This window comes from Enhydra lutris, unplaced genomic scaffold (genome assembly GCF_002288905.1).
Source record: "Enhydra lutris kenyoni isolate GAN:26980312 unplaced genomic scaffold, ASM228890v2 scaffoldscaffold9, whole genome shotgun sequence".
Lineage (NCBI taxonomy): Eukaryota > Metazoa > Chordata > Mammalia > Carnivora > Mustelidae > Enhydra > Enhydra lutris.
Genome location: NW_019154093.1, coordinates 51,104,000 through 51,129,651, shown reverse-complemented (window position 1 = coordinate 51,129,651; position 25,652 = coordinate 51,104,000). Strand labels below are relative to the sequence as shown.

The 25,652-nt window shown below is 33.5% G+C and overlaps 1 protein-coding gene across 1 annotated transcript in view; it reads right to left on the bottom strand.

Moving 5' to 3' along the window:
- The window catches only part of LOC111143494 (spermatogenesis associated 1), a 66,097-nt gene that overhangs the window by 25,864 nt on the left and 14,581 nt on the right, over window positions 1-25,652 (bottom strand). Inside the window, 6 exon segments of the mRNA XM_022497295.1 lie at window positions 4,897-4,957; window positions 5,702-5,813; window positions 14,708-14,936; window positions 15,031-15,084; window positions 18,378-18,495; window positions 19,915-20,021. Coding sequence (XP_022353003.1) covers window positions 4,897-4,957; window positions 5,702-5,813; window positions 14,708-14,936; window positions 15,031-15,084; window positions 18,378-18,495; window positions 19,915-20,021 — 681 coding nt within the window.

The following is a 25,652-nucleotide window of genomic DNA, read 5'->3' as shown; positions in this document are numbered from 1 at the left end:
ATAACACATTACTTTTCACCTATTTGTAAGCATTTGATAATTCACAACAGCAATGCTTTTTTTTCTTTTTTTTTTTTACTGATATGGTGATGAACTCCCAAATCTGTATTTATAACTATAGATTCTCTCTCGTGCTCAGTTTCTCCATTCCACTATTCCTTGGACATTATACACAGGCACTTCATTTAAAATTAAGAGTGAAAAAAAAAAAGGAATCCATTAATCCTTTCTAAACATGATTTCCTTCCAAGATTTCTTACTTATAACTTTAAAATTTTTCTAAGATGACTACTGATTTTTTTTTAAAATTGGGTCAACTTTGATCATTTATATTCTACTTTGAAAATTAGGAAATGTATTACATTTTCAAATTTTAGAAAATATTTTATTCTCATATACTTTATCTGCTCTGTATTTGTGTTTGTATCACCTTCACCTTTCCTAACTTTTGTGTTACCACCCTTTTATGATAAAGTACTTAAGCCTTACCAATGTTGATGTTTCTTCCACTAGCACGTCATAGATCTTGAGTTGTTTTCAGTTCTTTCTGCTAGGTTTTTCATTTCTGTAACTTCTTAGTTTCTCCTATCTTCATTAAGCCCTTACTCCTCCTTTGTTTTATTGTTCTTTTTCTAGTTTTTAATGTTAAGCTCAGATTCTAATAAAATAATGGCAACCACCTAAATTACAATCTTTCCATATATCTTCCCAATTACTATAAAAGGAAAGCAAATAAAATTACCCATAATTTATGTCTACAGCATAAGTAGGACACAGACTCCTTTAACTCACACATACTTTACTTTACATATACATGGGGAAATAAACACCCTAGATGAGGAGAGTGTGCTCAGGAGCCCACCTACAAGCAGATAGTGACTGCTGTACAAAGATAACACAATAAACATGATTTAGTCTTGAAGGACAGGACCCCATGTGCATAGAAGAAATACAGAGAGTAAGGATAAGATCTTATAAATCAGAGCACTTGATGAGGAGGCCAAAAGAAAGGGATTATAAAATATAGGGTGCCAGAGGTGGTAATTATGGGAAGACAGCTTCTAGGAGAGAGGAAAATAATTGGAAGAGGTGTTTCTTCAGGGCCAAATGGTAAAAGAAAAGAAAGTGGCCAAGAGAGCTCTGCTGAATTAAATAGTAGAAGAGAATTCAACGAAAATAGACACAAAAGACCCCATTTAAAAATAAATTGCTGCACTTCACTACAGCAACAGAAGAGGGAGCTCCTGATCTAAGAAGCAAAAGAAACCACCAAAGAGCATTCCCTGTCCTCTGTAAGAACACCTGTTATTACCTACAGGAAAAATCCAACACAAGTAAACATAAACAATATCTCAAAATAATCTAGCATTCACACAGATTTATTTTTTAAAACCCTCAAAACAGAGAACTTAGACAAAACAAAATAGGCAGCCATGAAATAGAGAAAGACTTAACAATAGTTCCAATATAGATTAAACATAATTAAGCAAGCATTTGCAGATACCAACAAACAAAATAAATCAGAAATTTTAAAACTCAGAATAAAATAGGAAAAACAACAGGAAGATGTGAAATGAAAGTTGGATGAACTGAAAAAAGAAATGAAAGGAAAAACAAAATTGTCTCAGAAATGAATAAATTAGTATCTAATAAAGGAAAAAAAAATATGGCCAAAAAGAAAAGGATAGTGGAGAATACAAATAAAAGGAGCAAAGAATATGAAACACAAAAATTAGTAAAATATGTCTATTTTCCTATTTTAGTAAAATATATCTATTTTACTATTTTTATTTATATCTATTTTATATGTTATTTAGAGAAAGTAACATATATAAAAGGTAAAGAAGAAAAAAGAAAACAAAACAACAGAATGGATCTGCTGTTTTCTGAAATTACAATTTTGTTTATTTTTTATTTATTTTTAAAAAGATTTTTACTTATTTATTTGACAGAGAGATCACAAGTAGGCAGAGAGGCAGGCAGAGATGGGGAAGCAGGCTCCCTGCTGAGCAGAGAGCCCGATGTGGGGCTCGATCCCAGGACCCTGAGATCATGACCTGAGCCGAAAGCAGAGGCTTAACCCACTGAGCCATCCAGGCGCCCCTGAAATTATAATTTTAAAAAACATTCCTGATATAAAGAAGTCCTGATTTTCACACTGCAAGAATCCACTGTGTACACATACCTGACCTAGAATTCTCAATTGAGATACAGTCTGGTAAAACTAGTACACATTAAAAGAATCCTCTGGCCTTCCAGACAAATCTACACAAGCTAGTTTACAAAGAAAAGGAAACCAGTCACCACACTTATTAGTAACATATAAAAAAAGACATCAGTAGAGCAATATTTCAAAGAAATTGAGAGGAAAAAAGATGTAAGCTAAGGATGTAATACCCAATCAAGCTATCCTTCAGGTATCAAAATTCTACAGCAGGGATTAATACATTTTGTAAAGGGCCAGAGACTAAGTAATTTAGGGTTTGTGGGCTACATATGGTCTCTGTCATGATTTTTCTTTTTTTTTTTTTTTTCAATTCCTTAAAAGTGTAGGAAACAGGGTGCCTGGGTGGCTCAGTGGGCTAAGCCTCTGACTTCGGCTCATGTCATGATCTCAGGGTCCTAGGATCAAGTCCCTCATCAGGCTCTCTGTTCACCGGGGAGCGTGCTTCCCTTCCCCTCTGCCTGCCTCTCTGTCTTCTTGTGATCTCTGTCAAATAAATAAATAAGATCTTTTTTAAAAAATGTAGAAAGCACACTTAGGTTCAAGGCCTTACAAAACAGTCTCCAGGCCCCAGTTTACTTAACTCTGCTCAAAGTTTTAAATGTGGAAGAAGAGAATATTACAGTGAAGTGCTTTTTTAAATTGAGCTTAATCCAACCAAGAGATGATTGAAAAATCTTCTGCAGTAAGTATTTAATATATTTAACTACAATCTGCGACTAAAACAAAAGGTGAGGGCATAAGACTAGAAATATGGTATATAAATGCGATATTCTCTGATACAGTAGAAATAACAGAACTAAAAATACAAGAGAGAAGAAAGGAGATTTTTTTGATTGCCCTGAATATAACAGGAGTCAGTGAATAATTTTAGAGGTAACAAATCAAAAGCAGAAGCATACATTTTTAAAAAAGGAAAAAGGAGGATACTAAGAATACTAGCCATCAATGTATTAGTATAAAGATAAACACTAGAACAAAAATACAACCTTCCTTAAAAAAAATGAGGAGGGGGAGAAAAGTACAAATAAACTACATAGTAACTCATAGTAACATAAAATAAAATGACAAATCTCCAGACAAACACATCAGTCCCATCAATAATATAAGTAGACATAACTCACCTACTAAATGAAAAATATTTTCAGACTGTCTCACAAAGTAAAGCCCAACTCTATCTAGGCTGTACATATAAGACATACCTGGGGCGCCTGGGTGTTTTAGTCAGTAAAGCATTTTCCTCTGCCTCCGGTCATGATCTCAGGGTCCTGGAATCAAGCCCTGCACTAGGCTCCCCTCTCAGTGGGGCATCTGCTTGTCTCTCTCCCTTTGCCCCTCGCCCCAGCTCATGCTCTCTCTTTTCTCTCTGTTGCTCTGCTCTCTCTCGTTCTGTGCTCTCTCTCTCAAGTAAACAAATAAATAAATATCTTAAAAAAAAAAGACATACCTAAAATAAAGCAATTCAGAAAGGCTGGGAAAAAAGTGGGGAGGGAAGATGAGGGTATGCCAAATAAATGTATATAAAAGAAAGCAGGTTAGTATCTTGATAGGCAATACAGAAGAATTCAGGCCAAAAAAAAAAAAAAAAAAAAGCACTAAATGAGTCAAAAAAGTGCAAAAGTGATCCTAGTATTCAAATTAGAACTTTGTCCCAAATAACAGAGAAATCTAAGTAAATCAGAAACCACAGGAGATGCAAGGATAAACAGTAACACACTAATAAAAGGAGATTCTGATATACTATTCTCAGTCTAAGACCTAGCAAAAGAATGTGGAAAAAAATAAGGATATGGAATACTTAAGGCATTCAGCAAAACAGACTATAAACAAGATACAGAGTAGGGGAGGATACTTGCAGCATAGCATAAGCATCAAAGAAATACCTCCAGGGAATTAAAAAAAAACATACTAATCAGAAACATAGAGCAAGCAACTCAAAAGAAACATTTGAAAAGGTACTTTCAAAAAGTTACCAAAATGGAGTCCATAAAATTATTAAAACATGATCCAACTTTACGGATAATCTGGGAAATTAAAATTCAAACCATGGATAGCATTAAGCATCCACTAGACTGTCAAAATTTTTAAAGCATGAAGATAGCATGTTTTATTAATATCCAGAAACAACAGAACATTTATTTGCTCTAAAACCGAAGGGCTCTGAGCTGTGATTCTCCTACCAGAGCTTGCCTCAGACTCCATTCAGCAATCCAATCTACTACACATCAGCCAGCACTATTTGACCTAACCTTTAAAACCCAAGTGGCAACTTGCAGTGTCTCTCAGATCACCTCCTGAACTTTCTCTTGCTTTGGGCCCAAAGTTGGCAGTTTTTTAGATTACTTGATTTAAAAAAAACCCAAACAAAACCCCAAAACTGAAGCAGCACATCCAAATGTGGCAAATCTTTCTCCAAATTACAAAGAGGTCCATCAAATGACTGATTCTCAGTGAAAACTAGGGCAAGATATATAAACCTCACTTTCACACTACAAGGCATACCTCAATATACCCATACCATGGAACACCCAAAAATTTCACTGAAATGGTTGACTCCTGAACATTCTTGAGGCTTATCTCCCATCCTCTAACCTTAAACATTTTACACTGCAGTTTTGTAGTTATAAATATTGTTGCAATATTGCATTTAAACAAAAATTTTAAAGTCATACCTGATTGTCCTCTGTTCTAATGATATTAACTTCACCATCTTCATTTTTCCAAAGAAATGGACTTAAAGGGAATGACAGATTTGAAAGTCATGTTAAAAAACGATTCCATGAACATTAGCTTTTTGCATTTTACATATCTTACTTGATATTCTGTAAACACAAATGTAACATTAAAACCTTAAAAAGCCTGAGACCAATAGCATATTGTCTTTCAAACTCATTAATGATCAACACAAACTATGTTTAGTATGAGTAAGAAAATCATATTTACTACAGCTAAATTCAAATCACATTGTACTGTCTATAGCAAAGTAAAATAATTAAAAATTTTGGAAACATTTTATTTATAGTTCTTTTGTGAATGATTGTTTATAAAATCCCTTATCTTAATTTCAAAATACTATATGCAAAACTGTTGTCTAAATACTATAATTCTGAATGAAATGATTCCATATGAAACTCAAGCATGCTGGTTAGTTTACCCATAACCTAGAATCCAAGTGAGGCAGAAAAATTAATTCTAAGAAAGTCAAATAAAGGCAAATTTTTCTGTCATTACACTGTCCTGATAAAATAATCACAATGGAAATAAATTTAAGTGATAAATTATTGATTATATTGGATTATTATTAATTATATTATTCATATACAACAGTAGAGATTAGATTCAAGGTCATTTTTATTAAAGTATTACTAATTTCACTCATATGTTTGTTCTGATTAGAAGTCCTTGTAACAGTACTCTGGATATCTCTTTCTTATAGTTTAGACTATGACACATAGAATCAACATCTGTAGTAATTACCTTTTTCTGTTGCTAAAATGATCACTATTCGATTCCAATGATCCTGGAACTTCAGAATTTCCAATTTGATTTTTTCCAGTCTGGTTTTCTTTTGGAGTGGCTTTTTCCCCACCTGATGCTGCTGTTCATCCATGGCAAATAAAGTTCATAATATTAAGAAAATAGTAAAGTGAAAGTTCATACAAATATGAATATATATATGTACATACTATAATCTTGTCCCATGTTTCAGAATCTCCATGAACTCTACTATTCATGATATAAGGCAACAATTTCCAAAGTGAATTTCATGAAACAGTTTATGTGAAGAATTCTTTGGTCAATTCAGTTTGGGAAAAAACGAATTAAGGAACCCTACCAAGAATACAACCCTGCCCCCCTACACACACACACCTGCAGGATTTCTGTTTTTATGTACAATGTGAATCTGCAAGATGGGGATAAATTGGTTTTACTCAAACTTAATTGTCTTCAGAAAGTTTTTGCCAAAAGCATCTTTTGAAATTGTATTGAGGAAACTTCTCTGGAAAATGCTGGTATAAATACAGACCATATAATGTCATTTGTTATTTCACATACATTTCTAGTTATAAAATCTCCCTTCATTTTAACAAAATTTCCCCATATAGGAAAACTATGCAATGCCTTTAAAATGTTAACATTAATGTTCTCTATATGATCTATATGAACAAAAGATCCATGAACCTGAAAGTGTTAATACAGATATTTTTCCCTTGGAAAAATCAAATTTTTTTTGAAAAATCAAATTTTTTAATTTAGAAAAAATTAATGGTCATGTTAATAATTGAAAAATCATTTATAATGGTTGCCACAAAATTTTGCAACCCATACTGATTTAAGTTTAGTCTGGTGCTACATTTCCCTTTGAAATGTACATTTCAAATGCATATGTGAAAATCTTTTTAGAACAAACAGGGATTTTCTAAAGGATATATTCAATGCAAAATGAACAAAAACCAGATATATCAGCTATTTTAAAGCTAAGAGTAAAATGCCAGCTCCCCACCCTGCCAAAGAAAGAAATAACAATGCAAAATTCCGATTTTGAGTAATTGTGATAGGGATATGGCAAGTGGATCTCATTCCTAGTAACAGTATAGAGCATGATGACTGCACCATTCAATACCTATGCAACTTAAAAACATAAAGAAAGGTCTATTCACTTTTGAAAAAATCATAATAGTGCTTTGAGAGGTATAGTAATATATGCATAAAATGTTGCAAATTCAGAGAAAAGGAAGTGATAACTGTGAAACTATGTTTTGAACTGTGAGATGTTTGCCTGACAAAGAAGAGAGTAAGAATAATTTATGCAAAGGAAATGGCATTTGGAAGATACAGTGTACCAATATATGCAGCAATTTTGACAACAGTGAAAAGTTCAGTATGACTCTAGCACAGTGTTATAAATAAAGCATGGCCTTTAGTCAGACACACAGGAGTTTAAGTCCTGGCACTGTCACAGCAGGGGTTATTTCTCTAACCCAAGTCTCCTTATTTATTCCTAAAATGGCAAAGTACATGTAAAGCAGGCAGCACAGTACCCAATCCTCAGGAGTTTCTTGATTTCAAGTTCTGATTTCTATTCCCTACTGCATTTCATAGTTTAGGTCTTATTACCTTGGTCTATTGTCCATAATGTAACCTAAGTTGTTTTTCCAGAACTGAAATTCAATCATGTTACTCCCATTAAAACAAAGGAGGAAAGAATAGCCAATGGAAAAAAAGACCGTCTCTTCAACAAATGGTGTTGGGGAAATTGGACAGTCATATAAAGAAGAATGAAACTGGACACTTTCTTACACCACACACAAAAATAAATTCAAAATGGATGAAAGACCTCAATGTGAGACAGGAAACCATCAAAATCCTAGAGAAGAACATAGGCAACAACCTCTTTGACATTGGCCAGAGTGACTTCTTACTAGAGATGTCTCTGAAGGAAAGGGAAGCAAAAACAAAAATGAACCCTTGGGACTTCATCAAGATAAAAAGCTTCCACACAGCAAAGGCAACAATCAATAAAATTTAAAGGCAACCTTTGGAATAGAAGAAATCTGCAAATGTTATATCTGATAAAGAGTTAGTATCCAAAATCTATAAAGAACTTACTGAATTCAACACCTGTAAAACAAATAATCCAGTTGAGAAATCGGCAGAAGACATGAACAGACACTTTTCCAAAGACATACAGATGGCCAACACACACATGAAAATATGCTCAATATCACTGATCATCTGGGAAATACAAATCAAAACTACAATGAGAAACCACCTCACACCTGTCAGAATGGCTAAAATCAATGACACAGGAAAGAGATGTTAGCAAACATGTAAAAGGGGAACCCTTTTACACTTTTGGTGGGAATGCAAGCTAGTGCAGCCACTCTGGAAGACAGTAGAGGTTCCTCAAAACATTAAAAACAGAACTACCCTACAATCCAGCAATTGTATACTACTAGAAATTTACCTAAAGGATACAAAAATACTGATTTGAAGGGACACATGCATCCTGATGTTTACAGCAGCATTATTAACAGTAGCCAAACTATGGGAAGAGCCCAAATGTCCAACAACTTATGAATGGATAAAGAAGTTGTGGTGTGGACACACACACACACACACACACACACATAATGGAATATATATAATGGAATATTACTCAACCCTCAAAAAGAATGAAATCTTGCCATTTGCAACAATGTGGATGGAGGTGGAGTGTATTAGGCTAGGTGAAATAAGTCAGAGAATGAAAAATACCATATGTGCAATTCAAGAAATGAAACTGATGATAATCGTAGGGGGTAGGAGGGAAGGCAAACAAACTATAAAACAGACTCAAATATAGAGAACAATCTGAGGGTTGCTAGAGGGAAGGTGGGTGGGCAGATGGGTTAAATGGTGATGGGTATTAAAGGCAGGCCCTTGTGATGACCACTGGGTGTTATACATAAATGATGAATCACTAAATTCTACTCCTGAGACTAATATTACACTAACATTATTAGTGTAATATTATTAATATTACACTAATATTAGTAATAACTAATATTACTAACCAGAATTTAAATAAAAATTTGAAACAAACAAACAGAAGCTCAGATGGTTTCTCATTGCCTAAAAGTTCCTTAGTTTTGGAACCAAGGCTCTTGCAGTCCCTACCTCCTCTCCAGTTGTACTTCATGGCATTTCTTCCTCCCCTTCTACCCCCAAACTATAGTAGTAGTAGTAGTAGTAGTAGTAGTAGTAGTAGCAGCAGCAGCAATAGTAATGAGTAGTAGTAGTAATAGTAATAATAATAATAATAATAATAGCTAAAAGTTACAGAACCAATTACCCCGTTAGGCAAATCCTGAAAGCTCCATTCATATCATCATTTACGTGAAAGAAGCCTTCAGGCATTAGTGAACAATCTGCATGGCCAAACATCTGCAGCCCTGGGTTTGCAACCCTGGGTTTGAAGTCAGAGTGCAAAGCACTCCCTATGTCATCTTAAAGAACTTGGGCTTTAAGTAGTAATCAATGGGTCTTTCAAAGGTTTTCAAGCAGAGAGATAAATAATCCAGCCTGTAACAAGAATAATGATGCTGACTACATTCTGGAAAATAGACTGGAAAGCAGATTATAAGCAGCAAGGAGGCTACAAAATGGTTTTCAAGTTTCCTTTACTCTAAGAATCTATTACTCTACAGTGAGGAATATTTCAAAGTTTGAACAACTAGAAGAATAATGAAACCAAAGTCTGAACAACTAGAAGAATAATGAAATCAAAGAAGTCAAGAAAGCATATTTGTTTGGAGGCAACAATAAAGTATTAAACACATTAAAGTCGAGACACAAAAATGTAGAGGTGTGTAGCACAGACCCATCGGAACAGAAGATATCTAATGGAAGGGAATACCCATTTTGATATGAAAATGGGTAAAGCAATCCTCTTTTCTCCTTTATTAAAGGACTTGTAAAACATACCATGTACTGTCTTCCTAGCTATATTTGATAATATAATGCTAGACCTCAGATATTTTGCATTCTCATGCACCAGAAAAGAGTAATTTGGTATTTTAAGAAACTGCACAACAATCAAATGGGAAGACTACATATGGAAAAAAATTAAGGAACTTTATCTCACATCACATGTAAAAATTAATTCCTGATAGATTAATAAATTGGAAAAGCAAACACAAAATGTTTGAAAGATAATACATCTCAGGGTAGAAAAGGGATTTTTAAAAAGAGATATAAATAACACTACCCACAAATGAAAATACCAATAAAGTTGATTATATTAAAATTTAAGAACTGCAGTTCCATTTTTGGTTAGAATTATAGAAAGACGAAACAGTGCTCCAACTTGAACAAGGAGAAAAAGGTATATAACCTATAAAATAATAACTTCTCTTGAATTCATTGGAGAATTATATTTGCAAGGAGTTGAATTCCAGTTTCCTTCTAGGGGAAAATTATTTCCTCTATGGCAGAGCACAGGAGGAAGGGGTAACTACCATTAAAAGAAATAAGAAAATAGTTAAAATTTTAAGGCATTCTAAAGGCCAATGTAGGCTACCAGATAAGTTTGGAATCTCTGGGATCCTCAGACACAAAGGACATCAATACTTAATAGCAAGCTCCTTCCCATGTGCCTGTATCATACAAGAAAGACTGGGGGTAGAGCAAGTAAACTGAAAGAGCCATCAGTGGCACATAGGTATGAAACCCCATCCTTCTCAACACTATCCTTTCATACAAAGTAAAAGACTAAGCCACTGGGGGGAGGAACAGGAAACACCCATCTCAGAACCCATGCAAAAATCTATTGACTCTCATGGAGGAATAGAGGCAAAAGCCATCAGCAAGCAGGTGACTCCTCTTCCAACAATATTAGCTTTGAAAAGTCTTTGGGGAGGGGATAGAAAACCCTCTAATCCCCGGTTAGAGGCAAGGCCTAAAAGGAAGGGAAGGAGCCAAAGCTCTAAGGATCATCTTGAGCCCAGGATCATGCACTGATACAAAGATTAGGTTTATTATCACTGGGTGGGGAGAAAAAACTCTCTCTTAAATATAAAAAGTCATTTTTCTCCTTAATTTTTATTTCTTTAAAAATTGACTAACAGTGTAAATTAAAAATGGTAAAAATGTATTGTGGAGTTATACACAGAAATAAAATATATGACAACAATAGCACAAAGGAACTGAGGGAGGAAATAGTAATACTGCTGTATGGTTCTTATATATGATGATGTATATAATTTGAAAGTAGACTTCAAATTAAAAATGTATATAATGTATACCTTAGAGCAAACCTTTTCTTAAAGGGCTAGATACTAAATATTTCAGGCTCATGGACTATTTGGTCTTTATCATAACTACTCAAGTCTGTCATTATAGTGTAAAACAGTCATTGAAAATATGTAAACAAATGGGCATGGCTGTGTTCCAACAATATTTATTTAAAAAACAAGCCACAGGTATGGATTAAAATAAAGTAAAATAAAATAGGGGTGTCTGGCTGGCTCAGTCAGTGGAACATGCAACTCTTGATCTTGCGGTTGTGAGACTGAGTTCCACACTGGGTGTAGAGATTACTTAAAATTTAAAAAAAATTTTTAAGTATAAATATAGGTATTTGCTTACTTCTACCCTACAGCAACCACTAATGATTTTCTAAAATAAGAAATAGTAAGACAATAGTGGATATATAGTGAGCAAAGAGTGGAGATACAAGTTAATCATAAAAAACTTCTCAATCCAGAAAAGGCAAGAAAATGGAAAAACTAGGAAGACAGAAGACACGAGACAAATAGAAAACAAAGAGTAAGATGCTAGGTTTAAAACCAACAACATCAATAATTACACTGAATGTAAATGGTCTACATACCCATAGTAAAAGGCACAGTTTGTCAAACTGGACTTAAAAGTAAGATCTAAATATATGCTGTCCACAAGGAATCCACTTTAGATATTCAGTAATAGATAAAAGAATGAAGAAAGTTATACCATGCAAACACAAATCAAAAGAAAACTTGAAAAAAAAAAAAAAAAAGAAAACTTGAGTGACTCTATTAATATCAGACTGAGTAAACTTTAAAATAAAGACTATTATCAGAAAAAAAGAGAAACATTACACAATCACATTGGGGTCAATTCATCAAGAAGACATAATGATCCTAAATGTGCATGTATTTAAAAATAGCTCCAATATACATAAAGCAAAACTGATAAAAAACTGAAGACATCAACACAATCCTTGTAACTTCAAGAATTTAAGAATTCCTTTCATCAAAAGAATCACAAAGATAATAAAAAGACAAGCCACAAACTAAAATCTAGAATGAATTAAATACACACACACACACACACACACACACACACGGTGGAAAAAATACATATGTATATAAAATGAATCAATATTTAAAAGACAGAAAATGAGCAAAACATTTGAATGAAGTCAAATCCAAATGGCCATTGAACATATAAAAACATGTTCAACCAAAGAAAACCATTAGAAAAGAAAAATAAAACACTGGGAATTAAAAATTCAGTGTAAGGATTTAATAGCAGACAAGACATAACTAAAGAGAGAATCAGTAAAATAGATTTGGGAGAAAAATCCACAGAAATTATCCAAAATGTACAGCAGAGAAACAGGAGACAAAATATCTGATAGAATGGCAAGTTACAGTTCAATAGAACTTTCAGACATTGCTGCTGGGTACAACCACCTTGGAAAAATATGGACATTATTTAGTAAAGTGGAATATGTACAAACAATGCCAATGGCTAAGTATACTCTCTTGACATCCACATGTACATTTAAGAGTCATGTACAAGAATGTACATAAAAGCATATTTGTAATACTCCCAAACTGGCAACAAACCAAATGTTCATATTCAGAGTAAATAATTTATGGTATAGTAATAAATGAAATATTATACAATGAAAAAATGAAATGGTGTTTTATGTGAAACATGACTGAATCTTACAATGTTGAACAAAAGAAGCAAGTCAAAAATAAAATACTTTCAATATGATTCCATCTTAATGCAACTCAAAACATACAAAAACTAAACTATTGTTAAGGAATACATATTCAGATTGTAAAACTGTAAAGAAAAGCAAGAAAACAATGATCACAAAAAATCATAGTAGTAGTTATCTCTAGGAAGAAAGATGTGACTAGAGGAAGACACACAATGTTGAAAAGTTCTTAAAAGAAAAACAACAAGAAACACAGCCTTAGAAACAGCCATTAAACTTCTTTTTAAAAAATAGGACAAATACACAAAGAACTTAGAAAAATGTTGCTTGCAGCAGGATTCATAATAGCAAAAACATTGATATAGGGTTGGGTACATAAATTATACCACAAGGAATTCTATAATGATGTAGATCTGTATTTATTGATAGGAAAGATCTACAATATATTCTAAAATATAAAAAGAGGGTCTAAGAGGGTCTGTATCCTCATTTTTAAAAGCTAAAAATATTAATAAAAATTTTTAAAAAAGCTAAAAATATTTATTACATACAAGAACTGAAAAAAATAACTGAAGAATATATACCAGAATACTAACAAAAGCCATTTCCGGATTGTAGAATTATTTTTAAACTTAATTTTCTTCTTTATATAGTTATTGGTGTTTCCAGAACTTTTTAAAAATGAGCATATGCTGGCCAGCATACTTCTTTTTGGAGGAAAGCATCAAGAAATTAATACAATTTAAAAACTACACTTTCACAAAATTCAAGGGTTAAATATTCCCACCAAGGATTTTTTTGTGTGTTTTGTGCAAATATCTGGCCAGTAGAGCTCAGGATATGAAATATGACACTACTCACAGCTTTATGTAGGGCAAATGCCCACTTTATCAGCTACTTGACCTTGTACTTTTCAGGAATGCTGGGATTCCACTCTGAATTTTTTTCCCCAGGTATTTTCCCCCTTTAAGTCATATCCTGACTAGAAAGCAATATTTAACACTGTAGCAGACACAAGCCTAGATCAATGAGGTAAAGATTCTGAGTATCTCACTGGCATCAAATAAAATAGGTGGATCTCATCCGCATGTCTCATCAGAAATAATAAACCACATCAGAAGGGAGCTATAAACTTACAATTTAAGAATGACTATAACTGAAGATGGAGAAAAATGCAACTGATGAAGAACATGTATATTTTGCAGCTGTAACGGATGTTGTCATTAGTTGGAGGGATTCATTTATAAATGTCTAGTGTATTTGTTTTTCCATCATAAAGTTTATTTCTTTATGCAATATTTTTTCAATAAGTTCTTATAGTTCCAGCTTTATTTATATATCTAATTTTGTTTAATTATCTACCACTTTAAAAAAAATATTTTATTTATTTCTGAGAGAAGGAGAGATAGCAAGAGAGGAAACAGAAGCACAGGGGAGCTGGAGAAGGAAAAGGGGCTGGATTCCATAGGATGCTGGGATCATGACCTGAGCCAAAGGCAGATGCTTAAAGACGGAGCCACCCAGGTGTCGCAAATATATACCACTTTTTAAGAACTGAACTATCAGTAAATTGATTAATGTAATCATATAATCATATAAAGATTTGTGATTCTTTGAAATACAAATGTCTCCCAGCATTAAAGTTGCTTTGCTTTGGTTTGATACAGTTGTGGCTAATATCTTCTCACTCATAGTAATAATACTAAGGTTCTATGCAATGATCACTTCCTTTCTCCTTTGGCCTTAACTTTATCTGAAGCTATTATAAAAGAAGGTAGTAGAGTTTACTTAAGTGCAATAAGTATTTTTATTTGACTTTTTCACATACTAATTGATTTTTTTTCTTTCACTTGGTGAAACTTTTTTTTAAAATCCCCAAATGGAACTATAGCTTTCGTTTGATATTGCTACATTTGTAAGGCTAGATTTGCCCAGAATTTGCTTACAAGCCTGACTACTAAAACGTACTATAATAACCTCTTTGTTTTTCCCATTCCGGCTGAAATCACCTTCTTCCTGATTCTTGTTGAGAAGCTCTTTCAAAGTGTTTACTAAAAAACTGGGATCTGTTCCAGGTTCTTCCTTCAACAAAGTTACTCTAAGTGGTCTGTGGATTATTCCATCAGCCTCAGCAACACCATTATTAGTCTGCCGCCCATCTAAAGCAACAGTTGATGCGGAATAAATATTTCCTAAATGATCCATTATAGGAAGCAAATATAATTCCGGTTGAAGAGCCTAAAACATACAGAAAATTAAAAAAAATTAGTTTGTAATTTAAAAAGCAGTAAGTTAAAAAATTAACATAAGTTTAAAATGTTACATTACATACATATGGAGGAGCAAATGATTTGAGTTTCAGTTCTGATTCTTGTTTTACCTTCACCTAGAAATAAATGACAAAAAATCAAGCTTCTGTATATTTTCAGTTATTTTTATTCCTTTTTTTTGTAGAAGGCACATATCTGTGACATAAAAATCAAATCTAAAAGCTGATAACTAAGGCTAGAGTCTAGAAAATGTAGATCATAATCCTATTTCTATTCACTGTACAAAACATAAAAGAAATTCTATGTCATTTAATAGTAATAATCATGGCTATGATTATATGGTTATATGATTATATGGCTATGATTATATATGATTATAAGTCCACTTACATGGACTCACTTTATGTCAAGCACTATTTTAGGTGCTTTACATATATTAGCTCAGTTAATCTCCACAATTCCATGTGATAGGCACACATATTACATATTAGACAATAAGACTGAGGAAAGAGAAGTTAAATAACTTGCCCATGATTTTATAACTAGGAATTTTCCAAATTGGGATACAAAACCAGATAATCTGGCTCCAGAGTCCAACGCTGTAAATTTTATTTCCTAAATATATAGCCCATAGAGTTCATTTGTTATTCATCCATCCATCTGTCCATTCATTCAACAAATACTGAGGGCATACTATGGGTCAGGAAGACCCATACTATGGGTCAGAACTATGGGTTCTATATGGTGGGAGATATGATGGTAAACAAGGCAAAGTCCTTGCTCCCATGTAGCTTATATTCTACTTAGGAGAACAGATGTTAAATAAACATGATTTAGGATAGTGAAATGTGATTTATGAAAACAAAAACCTGATGTAATAGAGAATAACTTAAGAGAAAGAACACCCAAAAACTAGGTGGTCAGAGAAGGCCCTCTTGAAAATATAATACTTGAGGTTGAGACCTGAATTATGAAAAGAAAGCTATTTGCAAATCATAAGGAAGTAATTTCCAGGCAAGTGCAAAGAACATAAATCAGAAAGGAGTTTGTTGTATTTGGCGACCAAAGATTTTTGTGTTTGAAATGGAAAACTAAGAAGAAAAATAGCAACAGATAAAATCTGAGAAGGAGCCTGCCTATTCCTTAAGCCCACTATATCTCTGGCTTAACCACTACAAAGTCTCCTAATTAAAGCCTGCTAGTTACAATCCCTGCCTCTAGTCTTTGAGGGCTCTCATCGTGTCATCTTTTGCTCAAAAACTCCCAACACTTCAGAAACAAACAAAATTCATTAATCTGGCATTCAAGACTTTCAGGAAATCACTTCACAATTTGTTCTCTACTATTCTGTTTTATACCATGTTCCAATAAAAAGGGTAACATTTACTGTTCCTTAATTGCTTGTTTTTCCACTTCTGTGCTCATTCTATTTTCTCTGCTTAGAAAGCTTTTCCCACCCAACAGTTTTGCTAGGTCAAATATTTATTTTTCAAGATTCAAACTGACTATAGTTCTTTTCTCAAAGTTCTCTATCTCCCCTCTTCTCCTGCTGGAAGTAATCCCTTTTTCTTCTGAATATACAAAATACACTATTTTAATTATGTATTTTCTCTGCACACTACAGTGAATACTCTTTAAGGGCTGGATCCATAGCCAGTTTTTTTTTTTTTTTTTCATTTTGTTTCCAGAAAAACACCAATAAATATTTGTTAAAAATAATAAAATATTAGAAGGACTTCAGAAGTTGTTTTAAATTATCTTTATTTAGGTCTCTTTCAACCCAGGATTCTGCAATTGATAATTTGTATTTTAGATATTATGAAAAAGAACAAAAAGGAGAATTGTTTTTTCTTCCTTGAGAAAAACTTAAAGGTAGATATTTAACCATACTGAACAGACTTCAAATGACAAAAACTTCATATCTAGCTGCTGATCCTGAGAATTCCATACAGCAAATTCCTTTACAGTACTACTTTGATGGGAAATGCTTTTTTCCCCCACTATCATTATTGAATTTGTCCAAAAAACACTGAAATACCTCTAATTTAATTTTAGGCACTGGTTATAAATACAATAGTGAATTAAATAAAGTCCCTGCTCACAGGGAGTTATAGTCTAATGGCAGAATCAGATGTTAAATATAAACAATCACATAAATACATACTAATGACATAATATGTTAACTAGAGGGGAATAGAATATACTGTATTTTTAATATAGAAAGTATTTTTGATTAAAGAAATAAACCTTATGTAGTTAAGAGAAACCAGAAACTTTGAGATCTGATAGCTTGCTAGATTAAGAACTTCAAGTAGGAAAATTCTACTTAGAAAATCCCACCATTAGGGGCGCCTGGGTGGCTCAGTGGGTTAAGCCTCTGCCTTCAGCTCAGGTCATGATCTCAGGGTCCTGAGATCGAGCCCCACATCTGGGCTCTCTGCTCAGCAGGGAGCCTGCTTCCCCCGCCCCTCTCTGCCTGCCTCTCTGCCTACTTTTGATCTCTCTGTCAAATAAATAAATAAAATAAAGAAAAGAAAAATAAAGGAAAAAAAAAAGAAAAGAAAATCTTGCCATTAAATCACAGAAACTATAAGCAGGAGTGTTCAACAGATAATAATAGCTGAAACAAACAAAAATTGTTGGAGTCCTATCATTTCACATCAAATAGGGCTAGCTGTGGCCCAAACAATGAAGCCCATTTTTGTCCAGAACACAAGTACTTACTTAAATGTTTTAGGGGACACCTGGCTGACTCTTGAGCCTATGTCAGGCTTGCATTGAATGTGAAGCCTGCTTAAGAGTCTCTCTCTCCCTCTGCCTCCCACCAGCTCATGCACACACATGCACATGCTCTCTCTCCATAAAAAAAAAAAAAATTTAAACACTCATTTAAATTTAAAAATACACATTATATAATAACATTTTAAGTTTGTCTTCCTTTTCTTCTCAAGGAAATGCACACCCCAAAATATCCCCCATCATTTTAGTGCCCAATAATATGCCAATAAGGCCCATTTTTTCTTGATGATCTATGTATTTAGTGATTTTTCATTGTTATGACTGATATTACTTATCCCATTTATAGAAGTGACTTGACAAGAAGCCGAGTTGACAAGCATTTAAAAAACACAATTTGTTAAGTTATGCTTTTCTTTAATCAAAAGGAAAAACAACTTTTTAAAAAGATTTTATTTATTTATTTATTTGACAGAGAAAAAGAGATCACAAGTAGGCAGAGAGGCAGATGGGGGTCGGGAGTGGGGTGGAGAAGCAGGCACCCCGCTGAGCAGAAAGCCTGATGCGGGGCTCTATCCCAAGACCCTAAGACAATGACCTGAGCCGAAGGCAGAGGCTTAACCTACTGAGCCACCGAGGCACCCCCAAATGGAAAAAAATTAAGAAAACTTACCACAGCTAGATTTTTTCCAATGCATTTCAGAAATAAAAATTTTTCTGCAGCAGCATCTTCACCAAGGAACTCACCAAGTCGTTCTCTCAGGGCTTGTAAAGTTAGGTGAGGAGATACTCTGAAATATCATGACATTGCCTTATAATGGAAAATGAAATAGGTTTCAGCTCTACTACTAATTCTATAATGTTAGTCAGCTATCTCAAACATAAATACTAATTTAATGTATCATATATAGCTCGATTTATTTTTACATTGTCTGGCACTTTATAAAACTTAAGGAAATTTAAAAAAATAAAATGATTATACAAATAAATACTGTTTATAAAAGTCCTTTCTGTACTGAAAAGGAAAATGGTTATCTACTTTTCTCATCTGCCTCCAAACTGTATTATTAAAAAAAGAAAACTCTGCTATGGAATTTATATACTTTTATACATAAGAAATGATTAAGCCACAAATATTTATTTTGGAAGCTTGACAGGATGATCTAGTGCTTAAAAATTTCACTGATGAAATACTGTCAGACTCCATGTCTTTGTTCATTAAGAATACTTCACTCCTCAACATCTAAAATTTAAAGCCATCATTTATGCTACTGATTTGGGTTTTTGTTTTTCTAGGATTTTATGGGAAACATTATGTAATTAATTCATTCAACCACAAAATATTTATTGAGCCCCCACTATATATCAGGCATTGCTCTAAAGAATGGGAATATGGCAATTAACAAAAGAGACAAAAATCTCTGCCCTCACAGACTTTATAAATCTAATGGTGGCAAAGGAAATTAGACAAACTAAAAAAATATAATTCATAAGACACTGCTAAGTACTATGAAGAAAAATAAAGCAGGGAAGGGAGGGTAGCTACAATTTTAAATATAGTGATTAGAGGATCTAAACAAAAAAGTAATATTGAAGTAAAGAGTTAAAGAAGAGATAGGATATATTAGGGCAGAAACAGCATTCTAGACTAAGAGAACAGCAAGTAGACAAGGGTCGTGAGGTAGATTCATGTCTGATGTGTTCCAGAACAAAAACGACACTAGTATGCTTGAAGTGATGGGGAAGATAAGGAATAATGTCATGTGTGCTTCCTATGTGTACATATACTTACATGTACATATATGTAAGTTTACATACACATATAGTCTCTTTCTATTTTGAAAGAGCTCAGTAAAAAAGTCATTGTGGATATACTGATTTAACCACTATTCACAGCTCTTCAACAGGTTTCTAATTTCAGATAATTTCTCTCTTAATTCTCTCATTCTCTTTGTGTGTAATGATAGTAATATACCTGTTATACCCTTTTATCTGGGTGGCAGTGGCACCTGGCTAAGTAACATATGTTTCTAAAATACTTATTAACTGTTATATAACACTATTTATTGATAGTATTAAGTAAGAAACTGGATCCATCATATGGACCAGAGTGTCTCACTTATAACGTAAATTTCCAAAGAAATATTTTTCTCTGCAGAAAAAAAGACTGCTTTTTCAGGCACATTATAACATGACCACAAAATACTTGCCTTATAAATCCAGCTGAAATGAATTTGTTAACAACTTCTATTGAAATGGTATTTAGCTTATAGTTCCACGATCCTTCAGGGACATAAAAAACATGAAGTTCCATCAACTAAATAAATTGAGAAGAACATCAGTTAAAATATTTTTAAAGTGAAAAAAATCAACCGATCTCCTCTAGAATTTTAAGCTTAATAAACGTAATTGAAATAAACATGGAATACATGTATTTTTCTGAGCAGACACAGAAAACAAAATGAAGAGCCAAAATTTTGGTTAGTTGGCTACTTGGCACTTGGAGCACATCTCCCTAGAAACAATGTCATAGATGTGGTCCTGGGGTACCCTAACATCTCTGACACAGGTTTCTTTCTGCAGCTTGGAATAAGAGTACCAGCCCATCAAGATCAGTTTTCTGGTTACCAACCTTTTCCTCTCCCCTGATCCCTACCTACTCAGTTCTGTTGGGGTGATTTTGTGGAATCCTTTTACTTTACATATTGTCTCCCTAACATAGTTGTGATGATTGCTAGTTCTCAGCAACTGCAAACATGTGAATACTGTGGTTTAGGAAGTATTTTTGTTTCCCAGAATTCTAGGAAGAACCTATTCCTGATGGTGATTGGGAAGGAAATGGTTGTTCTTACATAGGTCATGTCTGTCAGGTTGGCTTGCCTGTGCTTATAAATACAACTTTCTTTTCTATTAATGTTTTGTTAAACCTCAATTAGAATACTTTGTTTAGAAGAAAGAATATTTAGATTACTACAACAGAAACAGGACAATTATAGCAAATATTCTAATCTTTTAGTCTAAGGAAGTTACTCATTGAATATTAAAATTTAAATGATTATACTCTACAATATTAAATATCTGAGAAAAACTTTAAATAGTTGAATATAACCAATCATTAAAATTAGAAATTTTTATATTGAACTGAATGTTTTGCTCGTTTTTACAGACCAAATAAATTATTTCTATACATTTGATATATGTATATATCTGATGTCAGGCTTGCCACATGCTGTATTTTGAACACCAGAGCATTTAAAAAATAATTCCCCAGCTACACTATACTATTCATAGCTAACACTATACTCTACTGTTAATACTATAATATTTAATAGCTACATAATATTTGCAAAACCTTTAGAAGACTTAAATATGACCTTATCCTTATATAAATACATTAATATTTTCTAGGAAAAAATATTTATTAACATTTTACTCTATTTTTTTGTAAAAACAAATAAATTCTGTCAATATTTTTTATAATAATTCATGAACTATAATTCAAAGTGTTTGTACAGATTTAATTCCATAACTGAATGAGTAGGCAATACAGAGAAAATATACACAATAAAACATTTAACAAAATTTATAGTGAATTTGTGTTTATTCATTCCCTCAGCAAATATTTACTGAATGTCTATCATGTGCCAGCACTGGTCTAGGCATTAGGAATACATAGTCAATAAGACAAAGATCCTTGCCTACATATAGTTTTACATTCTAATGAGGTATAAGGGCAAGAAGGGTGAAACAAGTGAAGCACTCACCTCAGGTACAAAATTTAAGGCTATACCAAAACCTCAATAATCAAGACAAATAACATTAAAAAAAAAAAACTACTCATGCAAAAAAGTTCATGATAAACAAAGTATCAAAAATTTAAATAAAGACAGAATTTAATACTACTAGTAAAGCCTGAGGAAAAAGGAAAAAATATGAACTTCAATACATGTTTCTTTAAAAATACATATGTATATTTCTTGATGGTCAACTGTTTTCAGAATAACCTAGCAGATGGAAAGAATACTGAAAACTTCAAAAGGATGTATTAAAATTCAAAACATTATTTTAAGGTCAAATATTCTATTTACGTCAAAACATGAATTCATTATAATTTTACTTTCCTGGCTTTCATGGAAGCTCATTAGTAATATTTTCATCAAAACTATTAGCCATTTAAAAATATACTAAAATATATATTTATGGGCACATATTTTGCCTTTTGCTTCAGGCTCCAAAAGGGCTAGCCATGGCACTATCAGATTCTATTTCCATTTAAAATTTGCTATTATGGATTTCTTGCTCAGTTTTTTATTTAAAAAATCTTTTCTTGAATTACTTATCTTAATTATGAAGGGTTTTTTTGGTGTGTGCCCTTAAATTTTGTACCCAAGGCAAGTGACTTATTTGCCTCAGACTAGTCCCAGACCTGTGAAGGGCACAAACAATAAACAATAAATATAAAACACTGATAAGTTATACAGTACATGAGAAAGGGGTAAGTACTGGGGAAAAGGATAAGAGCAGAGTAAGGAAAATTGGAACGATAAAAGGGGAAGTAGGTTTCAGTTTTAAATAGCCTGGGTAGGTCTTATGGAAAAGGTGAGATTTAAGACTGCAGGGGAAGAAACAATTAGCCAAGTGCTGATGTAGAGGGAAAGAGCTCCAAGAAGACCTAAAGCAAAGGTCTTTTTTTTTTTTTTTAAGATTTTATTTATTTGATAGTGAGGGGGTGAGGAGAAGTCGGGGTGGGGAGGGAGCATGAGCAGGGGTAGGGGCAGAGGAAGAAGCACACTCCCTGCTGAGCTGGTTCCCAGGGTCCTGGGTTGATGGTAGATGCTTAACCAACTGAGCCACCCAGGCACCCCTAAAATGAGAGTGTGCTAGTATGATTGAAGCAGAGAACAGTAAGAGATAAAATAATAAAAATGAGGAGGACAAGGAACAAAATAAATAGGGTTTTTCAGGCCACCAAAAGATCTTATTTTCAGAAAATGGGAAGCCAATACAGGGTTTTAATAGAAGGACAACATCTGACATTCATTTTATAATTTTAATATGAAAAATTCTAAACATACATACAAATAAAGGAATAAAACTCTGAATACCCAAATACCTACTATGTAGATTCAAAAGTTAACATCATGCCACATTTACTTTCTCGCTCTCTCTCTTAAAGGCAGATTGCCACATGCAGGCCTTATTTGGATGTGTTTGAAGTATGGGAAGCTTGACTACCCTAACTTCTTCTACATATGGACCTTGAGAGCTTGTTTGGAGGTTCTAGCAGGCAAGCGCAGCTGCTCCTATGCCCTTGACTGAAGAATGGTCCTTCTTTACTGGGGAAGGTCCTCCTCTTCAACACAGCATGCAGCTTTGGAAGGGATGAACATGGAGCTGTGAGGAAAAGGACACCCACCTAGCCAGCCAGATCAGCCAAATCAACCCTGGTGATCAATGGGCTGACAGATGTCACAGATTCTCTTAGATCCTCTATCCCTTTCTTGATAAACCATTCAAGGTAAATCAGACATTGTGAAAATACACTCCTAAGTACTTTGGCAGCCATTGCCTAAAAATAAAGATTTGTCCAAAATAATCACAGTACGATTTTCACATTTAAGAAAATTAACAATCCCTTAATGTAAAATAATATCCATTCCATATTCAAATTTCCTCAAATGTCCATTTGTCCTCAATGTTTTTTCAATCTAGAATCCAACCAAGGATATCTTTGCATTGGGTTTGTCACATCCTTAAACAACTTAATCCGCAAGTTCTTCCAGACCTGTATTCTTTCCCCCCTCTCTTCATGGCATTAACTTTTTGAAGAGACTGGGCCAGTTATTTTAAAGAATGTTTTGCATTCTGAATTTACCTTATAATCTCAAGATGGCATTTAACTTAATTCTCCAGTTTTTTTAAAAACATAATTTTTAATATCATTTTTTAAATCATGAAAAGTGTATTAAGCCCCATCCCCTATTTTCCTCATTCCCCCAAGACCCCTCCACTCTGATAACCATCAGTTTGTTTTCTACAGTTAAGAGTCTGTTTCTTGGTTTGTCTCTCCCCTTTTCTTCTTTTCTCATTTACTTTGTTTCTTAAATTCCACATGAGTAGGATCATATACTATTTGTCTTTCTCTGACTGACTTTGCTCAACATTATACTCTCTAGTTCTAACCATGTTGTTGTAAATGGCAAGATTTCGTTCTTTTTTATGGTTGAATAATATTGTTGTATATAAAGATATATAAAAACTTTTTCTTTATCCAGTCACCTACCAATGGACACCTGAGCTGCTTACCTAGATTGGCTACTATAAATAATGCTGTTATAAACATAGGGGATGCATGTACTCCTTTGATTCTTTGGTGTATTCTTTGGGTAAATACTCAGCAGTGTGTTGGATTGAAGGGTAATTCTATTTTTAATTTTTTAAGGAATCCCCATACTGCTTTCCATAGTACCAGTTTGCAGTCACACCAACAGTGCAAGAAGACTCCTTTTTCTCCATATTCTCTCCAATGCTTGTTATTTTTTACTTTAGCCATACTGACAGATACGAGGTGATATTGTGGTTTTGATTTGCATTTCCTTGATGATGAGTGATGTTGAGCATCTTTTCATGTGTCTGTTGGCCATTTGGATGTCTTTGGAGAAATGTCTGTTCATGTCTTCTGCCCATTTCTCATTAGATTGTTTTTTGGGTATTGAGTTGTATTAGTTTGTTATATACTTTGGACACTAATCCTTTACCGGACATCATCTGCAAATATCTTCTCCCATTCCATAGGTTGCCTTTTAGTTTTGTCGATTATTTCTTTTACAGTGCAGAAGCCTTTTATTTTGATGTACTCCCAATTGCTCAGTTTATTTTTGCTTTTATTTCCCTTGCCTCAGGAGACATATCTAGGAAAATGTTGCTATGACTGATGTCAGAGAAATTACTCTCTTCTAGGATTTTTATGGTTTCAGGTCTTGAATTTAGGTCTTTAATCCATTTTGAGTTTATTTCTGTGCATACTGAAAGAAAGTGGCCCAGTTTCATTCTTTTGCATGTGGCTGTCCAGTTTTCCTAACACCATTTGTTGAAGAAGCTGTGTTTTTCCCATTGTATATTCATTCCTTCTTTGTTGAAGATTAATTGACCATATAATTATGGGTTTATTTCTGGGTTTCTGTTCTATTCCATTGACCTATGTGTCTATTTTTATGTCAGTACCATACTGTTCTAATTGCTACTGCCTTGACAAATGACTTGAAATCTGGAATTGTGATTCCTCTAGTTTTGTTTTTATTTTTCAAGATTGCTTTTGCTAGTCGAGGTCTTTTGTGGTTTCATACAAATTTTAGGATTGTTTGTTCTAGTTCTGTGAAAAATGCTATTAGTATTTTGATAGGAATTGCACTAAATCTGTAGATTGCTTTGGGTGGTATAAACATTTTAATATTTGCTCTTCTAACCCATGAGCATGGAATGGCTTTGCGTTGTCTTGAATTTCTTTCATCAGAGTTTAACGGTTTTCAGAGTATAGGTCTTTCACCTCCTTAAGTTTATTCCTAGGTATTTCATTGTTTTTTGGTGCAACTGTAAATGGGATTATTTTCTTAATTTCACTTTCTGCTGCTTCATTATTATTTTATAGGAATGCAACAGATTTCTACACATTGATTTTGTATTCCGTGACTACTGAAATCATTTATGAGTTCTAGTAGCTTTTTGGCAGAGTCTTTAGGGTTTTCTATATATAGTATGTCATCTGCAATTAGTGAAAATTTTACTTCTCCCTTCCTTCTGCCAATTTGGGTGTCTTTTCTTTATGTTGTCTAATTGCTATGGCTAGGACTTCCAGTACTATGTTGAATAAAAGTGGTAAGAATGGACATCCTTATTGTATTCCTGACCCTGGGGGAGAAGCTGTCACCATTGAGTATGATGTTGGCTG